Genomic DNA, 20,691 nt, shown 5'->3' with positions numbered 1-20,691 from the left:
AGTACTCTCAGCTGTGTAAATACAGTAGGAAGGGGAATCAGATGTCCCTATTAGTTGCGGCTTACCTGACACATGAAACGTGACACATTTGGGCCGTGCGCTAGCAACTTTAGTGTTGAATATCTTCAAATTCCAACTTGCTATGGAGAGTGGGACTTTAAGTCATTTCCAGCAGACTGCATTGCAAATGATTAACCCCGCCTCTTCCTCTCACGCGAGATCCACCCAGGAATGGGGCCATATGAATCCTTTCCCTACCGTTTAAGTGATTGTCTTTGAAAGATTCCCCGCAAGTGTTACTCCTCTTTGCACGTTGCACCTCGCACGCCGTTCGCTGGCTTCGCCTCCGCCTGAAGCTTGCGGATCAGGTCGCGCGGGCCCTTCCCCATCAGCGCCGACGGGTGGCGGTAGGAGCCGCCCAGGCGGTCCCACAGGGTGAAGTACTGGCCGTAGTTGTAGTCGAAGAAGAGGTGGTGGTCGGTGTGGTGAGCCGAGCCGTTGATGACCCCCGTCATGGCGGCGGGCACGCGGTAGTCGCCGTCGTGGATGGAGATGGTCCAGATGTTGACGAAGACGTAGAGCGCCAAGTAGAGCACCTTGTGGAGCGGGAAGAGGAAGGGGTAGATGTGGTACGGGAGCCCCTGCATGAAGCCGTCCACCGGGTGGAAGGCGTGGCTGGCGAACGGAGTGGGGATCTTCCACACGTGGTGCGGCTTGTGGAAAAGCTGGCGAGGGCGAGACAACAAAAGGGAGTCGACCAAACTGACGGACACATTTAAATCCACGCCAACATGGTTCATGGGAGGTCCAAACGTTGGCGTCATGCCCAGGGTTGGCCCTCGGCTTTGTGTGGCCCTAAGCAAGATTTTATTTTTGACCCCATTTTGCTCTTTAAAGGCCTACTGAAAGCCACTACTACCGACCACGCAGTCTGATAGTTTATATATCAATAATGAAATCTTAACATTGCAACACATGCCAATACGGCCGGGTTAGCTTACTAAAGTGCAATTTTAAATTTCGCGCCGAAATATCCGGCTGAAAACGTCTCGGTATGATGACACCTGCGCGTGACGTCACGGATTGTAGAGGACATTTTGGGACAGCATGATGGCCAGCTATTAAGTCGTCTGTTTTCATCGCAAAATTCCACAGTATTCTGGACATCTGTGTTGGTGAATCTTTTGCAATTTGTTCAATGAACAATGGAGACAGCAAAGAAGAAAGCTGTAGGTGGGAAGCGGTGTATTGCGGCCGGCTGCAGCAACACAAACACGTAGCCGGTGTTTCATTGTTTACATTCCCGAAAGATGACAGTCAAGCTTTACCATTGGCCTGTGGAGAACTGGGACAACAGAGACTCTTACCAGGAGGACTATGAGTTGGAAACGCAGACGCGGTACCGTGAGTACGCAGCTGCGGCTTCCAAACATTTGATCGCTTGCCCGTACGTGTGTGCCGCTATGTGCATGTCACGTACGTAACTTTGGGGAAATATATGTGCTGTATGAACTTTGAGGAAGTGAACGGTACTTTGGGCTGTGGGATTGAGTGTGTTGTGCGGGTGTTTGAGTTGTATTGGCGGGTTATATGGACGGGAGGGGGGAGGTGTTTGTTGTGCGGGATTAATTTGTGGCATATTAAATACAAGCCTGGTTGTGTTGTGGCTAATAGAGTATATATATGTCTTGTGTTTCTTTACTGTTTTAGTCATTCCCAGCTGAATATCAGGTCCCACCCGCCTCTCACAGCATCTTCCCTATCTGAATCGCTTCCACTGCCCTCTAGTCCTTTACTCTCACTTTCCTCATCCACAAATCTTTCATCCTCGCTCAAATTAATGGGGAAATCGTCGCTTTCTCAGTCCGAATCGCTCTCGCTGCTGGTGGCCATGATTGTAAACAATGTGCAGATGTGAGGAGCTCCACAACCTGTGACGTCACGCGCATATCGTCTGCTACTTCCGGTACAGGCAAGGCTTTTTTTTATCAGCGACCAAAAGTTGCGAACTTTATCATCGATGTTCTCTACTAAATCCTTTCAGCAAAAATATGGCAATATCGCGAAATGATCAAGAATGACACATAGAATGGATCTGCTATCCCCGTTTAAATAAGAAAATCGCATTTCAGTAGGCCTTTAATACTATTTTCTTGTTATGGGCCTGCTGTGAAGCAAGCACCCCATATTAACATTGCTTGGACTTATCCTTGTTATTTTTCCCTTGTTATCATGCTAACGTTAGCATGTTAGCATTTTAGCTCACTTTGTCCGTATGATCCCAAAAATCGTGGCTTTTGATACTTGGTGCCATATTAGACTAATGTTAATTTATCTTATGTTAGCATGCTAACATTAATATGCTAATGTTTTATGCTAGCATTTTAGCGAATCGTATATCCGTTTAGACCAGAGGTCAGCAACGCGCGGCTCTAGAGCCACATGCGGGCTCTTTAGAGGCGCCCTGGTGGCTCCATGAAGCTTTTTCAAAAATGTATGAAAATGAAAAAAAGATGGGGGTAAAAGTATGTTTTTTTATTTGGCTTCTGTAGGAGGACAAACACGACACAAAGCTTCCTAATTGTTAGAAAGCCCACTGTTTAATATGTTTGTTTATGCTTCACTGATGAGAGTATTTGGCGAGCGCCGTTTTGTCCGACTAATTTCAGCGGCCCTTGAACTCACCGTTGTGTGGACTGTGACTCAACAGTTTGTTTACATGTATAACTTTCTCCAACGCTGCCACAGAAAGACATGTTTTATGCCACTCCTTCTTTGTCTCATTTTGTCCACGAAACGTTTAGTACTGTGCGTGAATGCACAAAGGTGACCTTTGTTGATGTTATTGACTTGTTAAGAGTGCTAATCAGGCATATTCTGTCACTGCATGACTGCAAGCTAATCATGCTATTTAGGCTAGCTGTATGTACTGTACATATTGCATCATTATGCTTCATGTGTCGGTATATTTGAGTTAATTTAATTTCCCTTACTTATGTCCTCTGTGTATTTGATTTATATTTACATTATCTGTATGTAACATTGGCTGCCATGTTGTTCCAGACCACAGCAAACATTGCCCAACTTGCAAAGATTGTAATAAATCCATTAAAAGAAGACTGCCAGCAGTTTCCTTTAACTTGGACACACACATCTATTCTAAGACAGTCATTTCCAGGAGTTATCTCACCCTCTGAGAAGTTTTACTAATGTTTTCCAATGTTGTAAAAATGTGTGGAAAAAATATTACATTTCAGACAACGAAGATTTGCATCAGCCTGCGACACATAGTCATTTTGATAGTAGGCTAATATAGCTAATTAGCCACTTACATCATGTGTTGCCTTCATTATAACACTTACATTAAGTCTTTAAATTTTTTGCGGCTCCAGACCGATTACTTTTTTGTATTTGTGGTCCAATATGGCTCTTTCAAGATTTTGGGTTGCCGACCCCTGGTTTAGACCTAAACATCATGGCATTTGAAACCTGGCGCTGTCAATACCGGGGTAGAGCGGAATATATGTTAGGTCAGGAAAAAACACAAGAGGCTGTATCATCCCTACAAGCCTGTTTCGCAGGTTTCCGTGCTCGTCAGGGGAACCTGCGAAACAGGCTTGTAGGGATGATACAGCCTCTTGTGTTTTTTCCTGACCAAACATATACAAACCCCGTTTCCATATGAGTTGGGAAATTGTGTTAGATGTAAATACAAACAGAATTCAATGATTTGCAAATCCTTTTCAACCCATATTCAATTGAATGCACTACAAAGACAAGATATTTGATGTTCAAACTCATAAACTTTTATTTTTTTTTGCAAATAATAATTAACTTAGAATTTTTCATGGCTGCAACACGTGCCACAGTAGTTGGGAAAGGGCATGTTCGCCACTGTGTTGCATGGCCTTTCCTTTTAACAACACTCAGTAAACGTTTGGGAACTGAGGAGACACATTTTTGAAGCTTCTCAGGTGGAATTCTTTCCCATTCTTGCTTGATGTACAGCTTAAGTTGTTCAACAGTCCGGGGGTCTCCCTTGTGCTATTTTAGGCTTCATAATGCGCCACACATTTTCAATGGGAGACAGGTCTGGACTACAGGCAGGCCAGTCTAGTACCCGCACTCTTTTACTATGAAGCCACGTTGATGTAACACGTGGCTTGACATTGTCTTGCTGAAATAAGCAGGGGCGTCCATGGTAACGTTGCTTGGATGGCAACATATGTTGCTCCAAAACCTGTATGTACCTTTCAGCATTAATGGCGCCTTCACAGATGTGTAGGTTACCCATGTCTCGGGCACTAATACACCCCCATACCATCACAGATGCTGGCTTTTCAACTTTGCGCCTATAACAATCCGGGTGGTTCTTTTCCTCTTTGGTCCGGAGGACACGACGTCCACAGTTTCCAAAAACATTTTGAAATGTGGACTCATCAGACCACAGAACACTTTTCCACTTTGTATCAGTCCATCTCAGATGAGCTCAGGCCCAGCGAAGCCGACGGCGTTTCTGGGTGTTGTTGATAAACGGTTTTCGCCTTGCATAGGAGAGTTTTAACTTGCACTTACAGATGTAGCGACCAACTGTAGTTACTGACAGTGGGTTTCGGAAGTGTTCCTGAGCCCATGTGGTGATATCTTTTACACACTGATGTCGCTTGTTGATGCGGTACAGCCTGAGGGATCGAAGGTCACGGGCTTAGCTGCTTACGTGCAGTGATTTCTCCAGATTCTCTGAACCCTTTGATGATATCACGGACCGTAGATGGTGAAATCCCTAAATTCCTTGCAATAGCTGGTTGAGAAAGGTTTTTCTTAAACTGTTCAACAATTTGCTCAGGCATTTGTTGACAAAGTGGTGACCCTCGCCCCATCCTTGTTTGTGAATGACTGAGCATTTCATGGAATCTACTTTTACACCCAATCATGGCACCCACCTGTTCCCAATTTGCCTGTTCACCTGTGGGATGTTCCAAATAAGTGTTTGATGAGCATTCCTCAACTTTATCAGTATTTATTGCCACCTTTCCCAACTTCTTTGGCACGTGTTGCTGGCATCAAATTCTAAAGTTAATGATTATTTGCAAAAAAAAAATGTTTTATCAGTTTGAACATCAAATATGTTGTCTTTGTAGCATATTCAACTGAATATGGGTTGAAAATGATTCACAAATCATTGTATTCTGTTTATATTTACATCTAACACAATTTCCCAACTCATATGGAAACGGGGTTTGTATATATAATTTATATATATTATATGTATTTTTGGGGTGTATGTTGTGATACGCATTCCTAATTTGATTCAAATAACTGTTTAATTGAACAGTGTTTACGCTCTTCATTTGATCCCATTTGAAGAATTAAAAACACTTTCGCTTTCAGCAGCTGAGGGCTTGGGCTTGAAGACCGACTTTGGGAACGTATTCACCTTGTAAATAAGTTTGTGATGCAGGAAGCGGTGAATCCAGTAGATGCACATGTCGGTGAAGAGCAGGAAGGAGATCATACTCAGGAAGAGTCCGGTCCAACCTGCGGGCGAACAACGGGCATGAGAGGATTGTACGCCGAGAATAACGAGAAGCGGGCGAGCGAGTTCGTACCCAAGGGCGAGTCGTGGACGTTGTCGTACACCTTGCTGTAACCTCGGACTTCGGCGAAGAACAGCGCCACGGTGGGAATGCTGATCCAGGGAAGCGAGGTCAGCGCGTATCTGATCTCCCGCCGAACTTGATTCTGCGGGGAGTGGTCATGTGATCATCAGCACCTAATTAAAAGGCGTAGGGAGGGTTACCTGGAGGAAGTGCGGGTGCTTCATGAGGCCGTGGTCAAAGACGAAGTAGTAGCTGATGGATCCCAGGATCAGGTAGAGCGCCGCCGCCCCGAGGTTGGTCACCACCAGCAGGCTGAGGATCTGCCGCAGGGCGCCGTCCTCGGCCCACGACGCCGGGTACACGTAGGGCGTCAACACGTAGTGGTCGGCGACGTTCAGCACCAGATCCATGGCGGCTGAAATGCGGATACAGACGTCACCAACTGTCGCACGGCGATAAGTAATTGGTGTACGGGCGTAAGAGGAAGTGATCGTCCCGTGCAAAAGTATTGGGACGCCATCAGGACTGAGGCAGATATGAGCTACTCAACTTAACAGCAGAGCACTCCTGTCACAGAGAGGATCTTTGAATAGCATTTTTTGTTGCTGTCGGTTCCTAAAGACAGCAAAGCACTCTTCTCAAACAAGCTCCTCAGAAACAGCAGAGCACTCGGTATAGTTCGGTTGGTAGAGTGGCCCGTGCCAGCAACTTGAGGGTTCCAGGTTCGATCCCCGCTTCCGCCATCCTAGTCACTGCCGTTGTGTCCTTGGGCAAGACACTTTACCCACCTGCTCCCAGTGCCACCCACACTGGTTTAAATGTAACTTAGATATTGGGTTTCACTATGTAAAAGCGCTATATATATATAATTCACTTCACTTCACTCCTGTCATATACAGGATCTTTGACAAGAGTTTTTGTAGTAGATTCTTGAAAAAGGAGAGCACTCCTGTCATGTAGGATCTTTGACTAGTGTCTCTGGTAGATATAAGTGTCTATATTAGCTATATTAGCCTGCTATCAAAATGACTTTAAAAGCCTTATATATTGTAAGTGTTATAATGAATACAACACATGATGTGTCTATATTAGCCTACTATCAACATGACTTTAAAAGCCTTATATAAGTGTTATAATGAAGACAACACATGATGTGTCTATATTAGCTATATTAGCCTGCTATCAAAATGACTTTAAAAGCCTTATATATTGTAAGTGTTATAATGAATACAACACATGATGTGTCCATATTAGCCTACTATCAACATGACTTTAAAAGCCTTATATAAGTGTTATAATGAAGACAACACATGATGTGTCTATATTAGCTATATTAGCCTACTATCAAAATGACTTTAAAAGCCTTATATAAGTGTTATAATGAAGACAATACATGATGTGTCTATATTAGCTATATTAGCCTACTATCAAAATGACTTTAAAAGCCTTATATAAGTGTTATAATGAAGACAACACATGATGTAAGTGTTTATACTAGCCTACTATCAAAATTACTTGGTAGGCTACAAATGCATAGTGAGCATTCATGATTAAATGTTTATGTTTTAAACATTGAACAAAGGATATTTCTATAATTTACTCATCTATTTTTTCTTTTTAAACTGCCAAATTATTTTGTCATTTAAAGGATCTTTGACAGGCATTTTTTGCAGTTGGGTCCTTTGAGTATAGAGATGTGTGTTTAAAAATATCAGTAAGCTCCTGGTATATAGAGGATCTTTGACTAGGTTTTTCCGCACTCCTGTCTTACAAAGAATCTGACTGGTGTTATTGGCAGTAGGTACCTGGAACAGCAGTAAGCTTCTGTACGTAGAGGATCTTTGTCAAAGTTGTTAGTTGTAGGTTTCTAAAAAACAGCAGAGCACTCCTGTTATTTAGACTAGGATCTTTGACTAGTGATTTGGTGGTAGGTCTGTACAACCAAAAGAACTCTTGTGTCATAGGGGATCTTCGACAATAGTTTTTGTAGTAAGTTATTTAAAAAAGCAGAGCACTCCTGTCATATAGAGGATCTCTGACTATTGTATTTGGTAGTAGTTAAAAAAAAACCTGCAGTACTGCCCTGTCACATTAGGATCTTTGACAAGCATTTTTAAAATAGGTCATAAAAACAGCACAACTCTCCTGTCAGTTAGAGGATCTTTGACAAGAGTTTTTGTCATAAGTCTTTAAAAAAACAAAAACAGAGCCCCCCTCTTCATATAGAGGATCTTTGACATGTGTTTTGGTAGTAGTTTAAAAAAAACAGCAGTACTCTTGTCATGTAAAGGATTATAGAAAACCATTTTGTGTAGTAGGTCCTTTAAATATAGTTGTTGGCAGATAAACAGCAGTAAGCTCCTGTTATATAGAGGATCTTTGACTAGCTTTTGCATGCTCCTGTATTACAAAGGACCTTTGACTGGTATTATTGGCAGTAGGTATCTAAACTATCTTTTTCTCCCCCGTCTTATAGAGAGGATCTTTAACTGGTGTTTTTAGCAGTAGGTGTAGTACCTAAAACAGCAGTAAGCTCCTGCATATCGAATATCTGTTGTTAAACATTTTAGTTGTTTGTTTTTAAAGACAGCCGAGCACTCCTGTCACATAGAAGATCTTTGACAAGCATTTTTTTGGAATACGTCTTTAAAAACAGCAGAACACTCCTGACATTCAGAGGATATCTGGCAAGCAATTGTCAGATAGTCAATAGTCGGTCCTTAAAAAACAGTTAAGTGCGCCTGTCTCATAGAGAGGATCTTTGAATAGTGTTTTTGGCAGGTGGCTCTTGAGAATAAAATATAGAGCATCTTTGACTAGCTTTTTCACACTCCTGTCATTCAGGGGATAGAAGTAACAACACTATTTTTTCTATATTTACACAATGGCCTGCTTTTTATTTATGTTAAATTTAAATGGCCTACAATTAAAGTATTGTACCACAAAACTGCAGTCTTCCAACAACAACATTATTGCCAGCAAGCAGTTTTGTACAGACATTACACAGCATCAAGAATACAATGATTTGTTGTTGGCAGTGTATTCTATTTCTGCAATAAGAAAACAAGATAACCTCATTGCCGTTCTCTGCATATCAAATAGTGCAAAAGTAAACTTGTAGTACAAATACAACGCTATAATACACACTTTACCTGGTGTTGGTTACCGTGTTCCGTATTACAACGGCGTGGTACAGCGCTTAAACTAAAGGAGAACAGGAGCCAATCACAGGAGAGTTTGGTGTTATGTCACATAGCGCGCAGCCAATGAGCGCTCAGCTTCTGGTCACATCAGCTCCGCGGTCGGCCGTCATTGGCCAATGGGGCTATCTGCTCATAGCAGAAGGCTCGGTTAAAGTCCACGCCGGAAAAGGAACACAAACTTCCAAAAATTGTTGCTGCCAACAGCTTTTAAACGCTTTTATTCGAAATAGACAATTCCAAATACCATAATTATTATAATAATAATAATAATAAACCCTTTTGTTTGACCCATTTTGGAACCTCGGTGGCGAATACAACGGAAAATGCTCTACAAAAATACAAATTTAAGCTTTGCTTCGTCTTATAGCCGCAAAAATGACACGTTAGAAAAAAATGTCATACATATTTCCAAATGTTTAAATCGTCTGCTCAATTCGGCGTCCTTAAATGTGCCCTAGTAGTTGATAAATTGTAAATATTGTGAGCTCTCAAACCAAAAGTAATGACTAAACGTAAATAATAGCCAACCATAGACGATACGTTAATTTTGATATGCCCAAGCTCGCCGACATTTTTTTTTTTAAAGTTTTCATTCAGTGATATTTCTAGCAGATGCAAAAAAAATGAACACGTTTGACCACCAGATGTCGCCATTGCTCCATCTAAAAATATTACTCATGTTGCTTTGCATCATAACCAAACAGGTCACATGATCATGAGGCGAAGCCATTGTGCTTTGTGATGATGTCATCGCGATGACATCATCACAAAGCCACAACAGCCCACATTGGACCGTGAGGTAGTGCCATATGCCTTTTGTCGATGTCATCATGGCCAAACATGACTGTGGGGTAGAGCTCGTTGGCGTTGGCGATATTACTGTCACAAATCATCATAGCCGCATGGGCTTCCTAATGCTGGAGGCCCAACTGAAGAACAACTGGGAAATACGAGCTAGCTCGCTAGCTGCCCCTGTGGCACAATGGAGAGTAAAATGCATCACATGGAGGGAAATTACTCTCTAAAGCAAAACGTACAACTCCTGCAGTTCCAAACGGAGAAGTTCAGACAACTGTGGACTAAGGGAAGTCAGTGTTTTGAAGAGCTGAAGCATTACTACATCCAGCTCAATGAAGAGTGGCAAACCCAGTGGCTTCACAGGGAAGAAACGATAGAATCCTACTTGAAGCACCTGGAGGTGGACTACATCAAACTGTTGGAGGAATACGCCAAGCTGTACAACACGCGGGAGGCCAACGAGAGGATTTTACTGAAAACCAACACCGAACTGCACAAATGTAACCTGGAGCTCAAGCAATACCACGTTCAACTCAACGAAGTGTGGCACGCCCGCTGGATCAAGCGAGAGAAAAACATCGCCTCCCAGGTGAGATTCCTGGAGGCGGACAACAGAACGCTGGTGATGGAAAACGCAGAGTTGTCTCACACCGTGAAGGCGAAAGAGAAGACGTTTCTCAAGACCACGGCCGAGCTCTACAAAGCCAGTTCGGAGCTGGAAGATTTGAAAGCTGCCAAAGACTACCTGTCGCTGGAAGCGGACGAAAAGGAGGCGAAATGGGGACGGGAGAAAGACAAGCTGCTCAAAGAAAGGCAGGACTTGCTGGAGGACGTGAGGCAGTGCGAGAAACTGATCCAGCGTGTGGTAGGTGCACATTCGGCAGTTCATCAGAAGTCAAGTGCAAAATTGTTGATTAACCGACCTGTGTGAAGTCGACCTCCCCTCCACCCCCTTGGCATACCAAATATTGAAATACCACAGCCATCGGTTCGTGCTACGTTTATGCTTGTTTGTGCCGTAACATTTTTCGTTTGGGCTGTTGAGGTTTGTAATTAATTCTATAATACATTTTCTGACAAGTCATGTCACCCAATATATTTTTCAAGACTCCTTGTCTATACCTGTCCCAAATGTTTGGGCTATCAAAATGTGTGTTGTGATACCATGAGAGGCTAGGACAAGAAAGAAGTGCAACATACACCAAGAATTGGTGAAAACGAAGATTTAATTAGGGATTTAGGGGGATTTACAGCAGCAAGGTCTCTTCAGCACAGTTAGGCCTCACCCATCCTGTTGTGCGGTCCTGGTGGGGTTGGTCACCCTCGTCAATGGTCCAGGTCAGGGTTCCTCGTTCCAACTTCGGTTGGCTTCCACACAACAACGTTCTCCTCCGTCTTGTCCTCTGCAGCTGATCACAATTGTCCTTGTGTCTCCTTCCACACTTCCCCTACTGACATGCTCGCTGGCCCTTAAAGGCCTACTAAAATGAATTTTTTAAATTTAAACGGGGATAGCAGATCCATTCTATGTGTCATACTTGATAATTTCGCGATATTGCCATATTTTTGCTGAAAGGATTTAGTATAGAACGACGATAAAGTTCGCAACTTTTGGTCTCCGATAAAAAAAAGCCTTGCCCCTACTGGAAGTAGCCTGACGTAGTCAGTTGTTCACTTCCTCATATTTTCCTATTGTTTTCAACGCAGCTAGAGCGATTCAGACCGAGAAAGCGACGATTACCCCATTTGAGCGAGGATGAAAGATTCGTGGATGAGGTACGTTAGAGTGACGGACTAGAATGCAGTGAAAGACATATCTTTTTTCGCTCTGACCGTAACTTAGGTACAAGCTGGCTCATTGGATTCCACACTCTCCTTTTTCTATTGTGGATCACGGATTTGTATTTTAAACCACCTCGGATACTATATCCTCTTGAAAATGAGAGTCGAGAACGAGAAATGGACATTCACAGTGACTTATCTCCACGACAATACATCGGCGAAGCTCTTTAGCTACTGAGCTAACGTGATAGCATCTGGCTCAAATGCAGATAGAAACAATAAATAAATCCCTGACTGGAAGGATAGACAGAAGATCAACAATACTATTAAACCATGTACATGTAACTACACGGTTTATAATTCTCAGCCTGGCAAAACTTAACAATGCTGTTGCTAACGACGCTGAAGCTAACTTAGCAACTTAGCAACCGGACCTCACAGAGCTATGATAAAAACATTAGCGCTCCACCTACGCCAGCCCTCATCTGCTCATCAACACCCGTGCTCACCTGCGTTCCAGCGATCGACGGCGCGACGGAAGACTTCACCCGATCACAGATGCGGTTGGCGGCTAGCATCGGTTGGTGGCTAGCATCGGCTAGCGCATCTGCTATCCAAGTAAGTCCTCCTTGTGTTTCTACAGCCAGCCGCTAATACACCGATCCCACCTACAACTTTCTTTGCAATCTCCATTGTTCATTAAACAAATTGCAAAAGATTCACCAACACAGAGGTCCAGAATACTGTGGAATTATAAAATGAAAACAGCTTTTTGTATTGGCCTCAATGGGGGAGCCATACCTCTGTTCTACTGGCTACGTCACGCGCATACGTCATATCCAAAGGAGTTTTTCAACCGGAAAATTAGCGGGAAATTTAAAATTGCACTTTATAAGTTAACCCGGCCGTATTGGCATGTGTTGCAATGTTAAGATTTCATCATTGATATGTAAACTATCAGACTGCGTGGTCGGTAGTAGTGGGTTTCAGTAGGCCTTTAAAAGCCCTGCATGGCAATCAGTCCCTGATCAGTCACAGGTGTGGTGTGTTGCCGTTTTCCACTAGATGGGGCCAACACTCTTCCAGCTTGGAGCCATCTCAGGGGAATATACTTCCCCTCCAGGACACAGCCTCTCGTGATGTCACAGTGTGAATAATAAAACATTATTAAGATTAAAACTAACGGGTGTGAATAATAAAAACAATAACATTAAAAATATAGTTTTATGACAGCACAAATGTCGCACAAATGTAAATTTGGACAAGGTGAAGAATAATAAAACGTTAATAACATTAAAACTATTATAACGCTAATGTTTTTTTTGTCAGCACAAACGTTTGAGCTGTCAAACAACATCTGTGGTATTGATAATTTTGTATCAACCCGCACATCACTACAGAATGATAACAGATTGTTAAGAACATTAAAATCATAATCGCACAAATGGTTGTTGACTGCACAATCATGGCAAAAGTGTTTGGGACAAGTTTAGAGAGATTTGGACAAGGTTGGGGTGGGTCTGCGTGTGAATAATTAAGTTAAAGTTAAAGTACCAATGATTGTCACACACACACTAGGTGTGGCAAAACTATTCTCTGCATTTGACCCATCACCCTTGTTTACCCCCTGGGAGGTGAGAGGAGCAGTGAGCAGCAGCGATGTCCGCGCCCAGGAATCATTTTTGGTGATTTAACCCCCAATTCTAACCCTTGATGCTGAGTGCCAAGCAGGGAGGTAATGGGTCCCATTTTTATAGTCTTTGGTATGACTTGGCCGGGGTTTGAACTCACAACCTACCGATGTCAGGGCGGGCATAATGATAAAACAGTGAGAATATTAAAACCATAATATGTAGTACAAAAGTTTGTTTTTGTACGTCTGACACATTTGAATGTGGTGGGGGGGAGCTGGGAGACATCGCTTGTCAGAAAATTCTTACGACACAAACAAACAGTGGTATTTTAGTATTTACACTGACTAAAGGGGCCAATGTGACTTAAAAGCCTACTGAAATGAAATTGTTTTATTCAAACGGGGATAGCAGATCCATTCTATGTGTCATACTTGATCATTTCGCGATATTGCCATATTTTTTGCTGAAAGGATTTAGTAGAGAACATCGACGATAAAGTTCGCAACTTTTGGTCTCTGATAAAAAAAAGCCTTGCCCCTACCGGAAGTAGCGTGACGTCACAGGAGGAAGGGCTGCTCACATTTTCCCATTGTTTTCAATGCAGCGGGAGAGATTCGGACCGAGAAAGCGACGATTACCCCATTAATTTGAGCGAGGATGAAAGATTCGTGGATGAGGAACATGAGAGTGAAGGACTAGCGGGCAGTGCAGGATGTATCTTTTTTCGCTCTGACCGTAACTTAGGTACAAGGGTTCATTGGATTCCACACTCTCTCCTTTTTCTATTGTGGATCACGGATTTGTATTTTAAACCACCTCGGATACTATATCCTCTTGAAAATGAGAGTCGAGAACGCGAAATGGACATTCACAGTGACTTTTATCTCCACGACAATACATCGGTGAAGCTCTTTAGCTACAGAGCTAACGTGATAGCATCGGGCTTAAATGCAGATACAGAAACAAAATAAATAAACCCCTGACTGGAAGGATAGACAGAAAATCAACAATACTATTAAACCATGGACATGTAAATACACGGTTAATGCTTTCCAGGCTGGCGAAGCTTAACAATGCAGTTGCTAACGACGCCATTGAAGCTAACTTAGCAACGGGACATCACAGAGCTATGCCAAAAACATTAGCTATCCACCTACGCCAGCCAGCCCTCATCTGCTCATCAACAACCATGCTCATCTGCGTTCCAGCGATCGACGGAGCGACGGAAGACTTCACCCTATCATAGATGCGGTCGGCGGCCCGGAGACGGAGGAAGTCAAGGTGAGGTCGGCGGCTAGCGCGTCTGCTATCCATCTCAAAGTCCTCCTGGTTGTGTTGCTGTAGTCCACCGCTAATACATTCATCCCACCTACAACTTTCTTCTTTGCAGTCTTCATTGTTCATTAAACAAATTGCAAGAAATTCACCAACACAGATGTCCAGAATACTGTGGAATTTTGAGATCAAAACAGAGCTTTTTATATTGGATTCAATGGGGCCGAATACTTCTGTTTCAACGATTGACGTCACGCGCATACGTCATCGTACATAGACGTTTTCAACCGGAAGTTTAGCGGGAAATTTAAAATTGCACTTCATAAGTTAACCCGGCCGTATTGGCATGTGTTGCAATGTTAAGATTTCACCATTGATATATAAACTATTAGACTGCGTGGTCGGTAGTAGTGGCTTTCAGTAGGCCTTTAATACCTTACACTACACAGACAGTGGAAGATTTACAAGAATGTTCACTCCGTTTTTTCCACTCTGGTATAGATATACACTACCGTTCAAAAGTTTGGGGTGACCCAAACAATTTTGTGGAATAGCCTTCATTTCTAAGAACAAGAATAGACTTTCAGATGAAAGTTCTCTTTTTCTGGCCATTTTGAGCGTTTAATTGACCCCACAAATGTGATGCTCCAGAAACTCAATCTGCTCAAAGGAAGGTCAGTTTTGTAGCTTCTGTAACGAGCTAAACTGTTTTCAGATATGTGAACATGATTGCACAAGGGTTTTCTAATCATCAATTAGCCTTCTGAGCCAATGAGCAAACACATTGTACCATTAGAAAACTGGAGTGATAGTTGCTGGAAATGGGCCTCTATACACCTATGTAGATATTGCACCAAAAACCAGACATTTGCAGCTAGAATAGTCATTTACCACATTAACAATGTATAGAGTGTATTTCTTTAAAGTTAAGACTAGTTTAAAGTTATCTTCATTGAAAAGTACAGTGCTTTTCCTTAAAAAATAAGGACATTTCAATGTGACCCCAAACTTTTAAACGGTAGTGTAGCTCAAAAAGTTACGGGCACAATTTGATTCAACTGATTCAACTGTCTGAAATGTGATAAGGAACAAGTGCTCACATTTTGGGGCTGATGTGGATCACTGTCTGGATTCAGAACTTTTTTCTTTTAAGGAGGTAGGTTCTGGCTTGTAGTGCTTTTCTAGTCTTTACTGAAACAAAACCTGCTTGCAGTTAATTCTACAAATTACCAGTAAAATATACAACTATTGATCTAAAGAGAAAGCCACATTAATACATTTTGTGCATTAAAGATGCTATAACCAATCCAATGATTGTCTTCTTTTTGTGTATGCAGGAGAATGCCGTCAAAACGATGGAGGACAAGAAGGTGCTGAAAAAGAAGGAAAAAAGAGGCAAAACAGAGAAAAAATGTGTGGAGCAGGAGGCGCAGGAGAGGGAAAGAGGAGGCAGAGACAAGAAAGAAGAGAGTGAAAACAACCGTAAAGGCGAGGAGCCGAAAGAAGTCATCAATGAGGAGAAAGAGGACGACGGTGTTGAGGAGCTTGTGAGGGACGCCAATGAGAAAGAGGACGACGGTGTTGAGGAGCTTGTGAGGGATGCCGAGGAGGAAGAGGAAGGAGTCAAGGAGGTAGTAAGGGACACGGAGGAGAAAAAGGAAGAAGGTGTGGAGGAGGTAGTGAGGGACATGGAGGAGAAACAGGAAGAAGGTTTGAAGGTGGTGGTGAGGGACACAGAGGAGAAAAGGGAAGATGTAGAGGAGGTTGTGAGGGACACAGAGGAGAAAAATGAAGGTATGGAGATTGTGAGGGACACAGAGGAGAAAAGGGAAGATGTTGAGGTTGTGAGGGACACAGAGGAGAACAAGGAAGGTGTGGAGGTGGTAGTGAGGGACACGGAGGAGAAAAAAGGTGTGGAGGTGGTGGTGAGGGACACAGAGGAGGAAAAGGAAGGGGGTGTCAAAGATGTAGTGAGGGAGACGAAGGAAAACAAGGAAGGAAGTGTCACAGAGGTAGTGAGGGACACGGAGGAGAAACATGAAGGGGTGGAAGTGGTGATGAGGTACACCGAGGAGGAAAAGGGAGGTGCCGAGGAGGTCGTGAGGGACACGGAGGAGAAAATGGAAGACGATGTGGAGATGGTGGTGAGGGACTTCGAGGAGAGAAAGGAAAAAGTGGTGGTGGTTAAGGACATGGAGGAGAAAAAGGAAGGTTTGGAGGCGGTGGTGAAGGACATGGAGGAGGAAAAGAAAGAAGGTGCCAAGGTGGTGGTGTACGTGAGTGAAGAAGAAAGTGCAGAGGAGGAAGAAAATGATGATGAGGAGTACTGCCACAACATCGGCCAGTGGAAATACTTTGACGATGATGAGTGGAAAGACTCTGACGATGAGTGGGAAGATTATGATAGGGAGGAGCAGGAGGAAGAGGAAGAAGAAGATGACGACAAAAAGGGAGCAGACAAACGAGAAGAGGGTAACCAAGCGGAAGAAGAGGTAGAAGGTGAAGGTAACCAAGAGAAAGACCGGGGAGAGGAGGAAGAAGGTGACCAAGATGAAGAGGATGGGGAAGGAGAAGAGGATTATGATGAAGGAGGCGAAGAGAATGACCTAGAGGAAGAGGAAGAGGAAGAAAGTGACAAAGAATATGATTCTCAAGAAGAAAAGGAAAGTGACAAAGAAGAAAGCCCAGAGGAGGAGGAAGGCGGCTTCCAAGACATGGGTGGAAAGGATAGCCAAGAGGAAGAAGAAGAGGATGAGGAAGAGGAAGAGGAAGATGAGGTAGGAAGTGACCAAGAAGAAGAGGTAAACCAAGAAGAAGGCGAGAATAACGAATGGGAAGAAGAAGACGAAGGTGATCAAATAGAAGACCAAGAAGAAGAAGAAGAAGATGAGCACGAAGAAGGGGAAGATTATGAGCTGGAGGACGAACCTGACCAAGAGTTTGAGGAGTGGTGGAAAGGCATCATAAACAAAAAGAAAGATGATAAACATGACCAAGAATTTGAAGACTGGTGGAAGGGCATCGTGTGCAAAACCACAGAGGACGCAAGCGACCAGGAGAAGGACGATGATGAGCAAGAGGACAGCCAAGGGGAAGAGGACAACGATGACCAAGAGAACAACGATGACCAAGAGAACAACGATGACCAAGAGGACAAAGACCAAGATGGTGACCAAGAGGGAAAAGATTATGAGCAAGAGGAAGATGGTGATCAAGAGGGAAAATATTATGAGCAAGAGGAAGATGGTGACCAAGAGGGAAAGAAAGAAGAAGACCAAGAGGAAGAGAAAGAGAGTGACTCAGAGCAAGAGAAAGAGGGTGACCAAGAAGAACAGAATGAGGGTGACCAAAAAGGTCGAGAAAAAAAGAAAGAACCTGACCAAGAGGAGGTGGATCACAAAAAGAAAGGGGAAGGTGCCCCCAAAAAAGAGGAAGAAGGTGACCGAGAAAAAAGGGGAGAAGATGATCAAGAGGAACAAAAATGTACAGAGGGCGACCAAAGGGCGGAATATTACAAGCAAGAGGAAGGAGAAGAGGAAGAGAGTGACCAAGAGGAAATGACAAAGCCGGATCGAAGGAAAGTCAAAAGGATCAAGACAACAGTGATGCCAAATGTGGGAAAGAGAGAAGCACGGAGGAAAGGAAAGAACAGATTACAGAGGAGGAGGTAATAGAAAAAAGTGACAAGGAAGGAGGAGGACGAAGAGCGTGTCAAGGTGGACAAGCGTGTCACAAATGTGGGGATGGAGAGCGGCGGAAGGGGAGAAAGACCCAACTTGCCTCGGTAGAAGAGGGGGAGAGTGACAGAAAGATGGAGGAAGAGAGAAATAAAGGTAGATGACCGGTGTGTCAATGAAGAAAAAGAGTGAGGCGGAAGAAGGGAGTAAGAAGGGCGATGAAGACTAGACGGGGAGGGTATTATAGAAGACAAAGAGTGACAAGGTGGAAAAATGCCAAGAAAAAGTAGAGAATTACATTAAGGAAAGAGTAAAAAGGAAGAAGGAAAGAATGTCAAAGAGGAGGTGGAAGAAATTGACAAAATGGAGGTTGGTGCAAAAGAAAATACAGATGGAGATGAGAGGGAAGAGTTGGTAAAAGTGTGAGGCATCACTAATAACCACTGATTGTTTTTATTTACAACTACAAACACAAATAATTTTCAGCCTATAGTTTCTCACACTCCTCTTTCCTCTACTCTGCAAAAGTTGTGGTTTTCTTTCGTCTGGGATCTGTAATCACTTTTCAATCTGCCCGTAGGAGAAAGAGAAATCTAATTTGACAATGAGGTAATGAACCCGTGAAACCATTATCTTAGATAACCCGTTTCAAAGACTGGTTGAAGCGCTGATGGAAATTCTATTAAACATAGCTGGCTGATTTCTCTATTTGGTGGCAGAAAGAGACGCTTTCAAGCCTTGGCGATTTACTTTCAAGTCATCGAGTTGCCAGCGATCATTATTGCGGGCGTCGTCAACACTCCAGCATTACCTAATGATTGAAGGGCAACAGTCCAAGACTTTCTGCTAATGACCCAGGATAGACTAAAAAATACAGCTATGGCCACTTGATCTTGATACTAAAATCTATCAGACTTGCATCACTAAGGTATGAGTTAATGCTTTGCAATGGACTTGAGAAAGTCAAGGTGTCCCTCAACTCGCTGCGCATATTTTGTGGCCCTCTACAAAACTTCATAGTTTAGTGTTATTACTGGGGGGCTAATACTTAAATATATGATGGCCATCTTGAATCCTACTAGACACTACCTACAATTATGATACAACACAAAAATGACAGCACGACAAACACTTTGGGCAACACAAAGAGCAACTTCCGTTGAGCAAGCCAAGGTTTCTCTGACCATCTCCTAGTTTCAAAATATAACATTTAGATGTATGACTTAAGGCCTAATATAGCTCAGAGATTCTGAAGTGAATACTTTTTGCGGCGCAGCCTTGATACTTCCAGCGATAAATTGAGTTTGAGACCCCTGACCTATTCTGTAAAGACTGGGAATTTAGTGTCCTTTGAATGTCCAAGCAGCGGCACACCACAGGGCTCTTTATTTATCCCCAACATTGACTTCCGTTCAACCAATAACGTCCTCAGGTTTGCAAGGCATCCCATGATGTCCCTTTTGATGCCAGTTTCAGGACTATCTCGGACTCCCAATAGATCCACAGCAGGGAGGATGAGTTTGTACTTTTCATATAGGGTACCCTCAGTCACTGCGTACTATGGCACTTTTATCAAACTGTCCTTTCAATGTCCAAGCAGCGGCACACAGCGCTTTTTATTCAGCCACAACATTGACTTCCGTTCAACCAATAACGTCCTCAGGTTTGCAATTGATCCCATGATGTCACTTTTGATGCCAGTTTCAGGACTATCTCATGGACTCCCAATAGATCCACTGCAGGGAGGATGACAGCACTTTCCATATAGGGTACCCTCAGTCACTGCGTACTATGGCACTTTTGTCAAACTGTCCTTTCAATGTCCAAGCAGCGGCACACCACAGGGCTCTTTATTTAGCCCCAACCTTTACTTCCGTTCAACCAATAACGTCCTCAGGTTTGCAAGTGATCCCATGATGTCCCTTTTGATGCCAGTTTCAGGTCTATCTCATGGACTCCCAATAGATCCACTGCAGGGAGGATGACATAGCACTTTCCATATAGGGTACCCTCAGTCACTGCGTACTTTGGCACTTTTCTCAAACTGTCCTCTCATGGACTCCCAATAGATCCACTGCAGGGAGGATGACATAGCACTTTCCATATAGGGTACCCTCAGTCACTGCGTACTATGGCACTTTTCTCAAACTGTCCTTTCAACGTCCAAGCAGCGGCACACCACAGGGCACTTTATTTAGGCCCAACCTTTACTTCCGTTCAACCAATAACGTCCTCAGGTTTGCAAGTGATCCCATGATGTCACTTTTGATGCCAGTTTCAGGACTATCTCATGGACTCCTAATAGATCCACTGCAGGGAGGATGACTTAGCACTTTCCATATAGTGTACCCTCAATCACTGCGTACTATGGCACTTTCATCAAAGGACACCATTTTCAGTCAACTATAAAAAAGCCCGTATCGCCCACTTAACTGACTATTCTCATAATATCTCTGTTTGGTAATATTACATAAATGGACTGAATTCTAATGTTGTGTTTCACTTTTCATAGATTGACAACAATGTGAAGAAAATTGTAGTTATTATACCTAAAAAAAAAACAACAACATAAAAAATGCAGAGGCAGTTCAAATGTACACGCACAAATGTCCATTTGCGCTCGTCCCTTTTGCAGTTCAACCTGAAATTACCCACCTTGGCTTGAGGCTCCAAACGCATGAATCTCCAAATTACCAAATCTGACATGTGTGTGTTTTTCCAC

The 20,691-nt window shown here is 43.2% G+C and overlaps 2 protein-coding genes across 4 annotated transcripts in view; one reads left to right on the top strand and one right to left on the bottom strand.

Moving 5' to 3' along the window:
• LOC133649870 (lathosterol oxidase-like) overlaps positions 1 to 20,691 on the bottom strand; it is a 36,724-nt gene that overhangs the window by 121 nt on the left and 15,912 nt on the right. For 2 of the 3 annotated variants that reach the window (XM_062046549.1, XM_062046551.1), the window contains 4 exons: positions 5,801 to 6,015; positions 5,610 to 5,742; positions 5,438 to 5,538; positions 1 to 725 (listed from right to left, as the gene is read on the bottom strand). The exon at positions 1 to 725 is cut by the window's left edge and continues 121 nt beyond it. In XM_062046549.1, the coding sequence (XP_061902533.1) occupies positions 297 to 725; positions 5,438 to 5,538; positions 5,610 to 5,742; positions 5,801 to 6,010 (873 nt within the window). In that variant the 5' untranslated portion in view covers positions 6,011 to 6,015 and the 3' untranslated portion in view covers positions 1 to 296. Of the gene's footprint in view, positions 726 to 5,437; positions 5,539 to 5,609; positions 5,743 to 5,800; positions 6,016 to 8,752; positions 8,830 to 20,691 lie in introns of those variants that run through there. The other variant, XM_062046548.1, reaches the window with a different exon arrangement.
• Positions 9,670 to 20,178, top strand: LOC133649869 (glutamic acid-rich protein-like). Its single transcript, XM_062046547.1, has 2 exons — positions 9,670 to 10,466; positions 15,630 to 20,178. The coding sequence occupies exons 1-2, from the start codon at positions 9,786 to 9,788 to the stop codon at positions 17,961 to 17,963; spliced, it is 3,015 nt and encodes a 1,004-aa protein (XP_061902531.1). The 5' UTR covers positions 9,670 to 9,785; the 3' UTR covers positions 17,964 to 20,178.

This window comes from Entelurus aequoreus, linkage group LG05 (assembly GCF_033978785.1).
Source record: "Entelurus aequoreus isolate RoL-2023_Sb linkage group LG05, RoL_Eaeq_v1.1, whole genome shotgun sequence".
NCBI classification, from domain to species: Eukaryota; Metazoa; Chordata; class Actinopteri; order Syngnathiformes; family Syngnathidae; genus Entelurus; species Entelurus aequoreus.
Note: the sequence above shows the minus strand (reverse complement) of the source record. Positions and strands in the feature narration are given on the sequence as shown.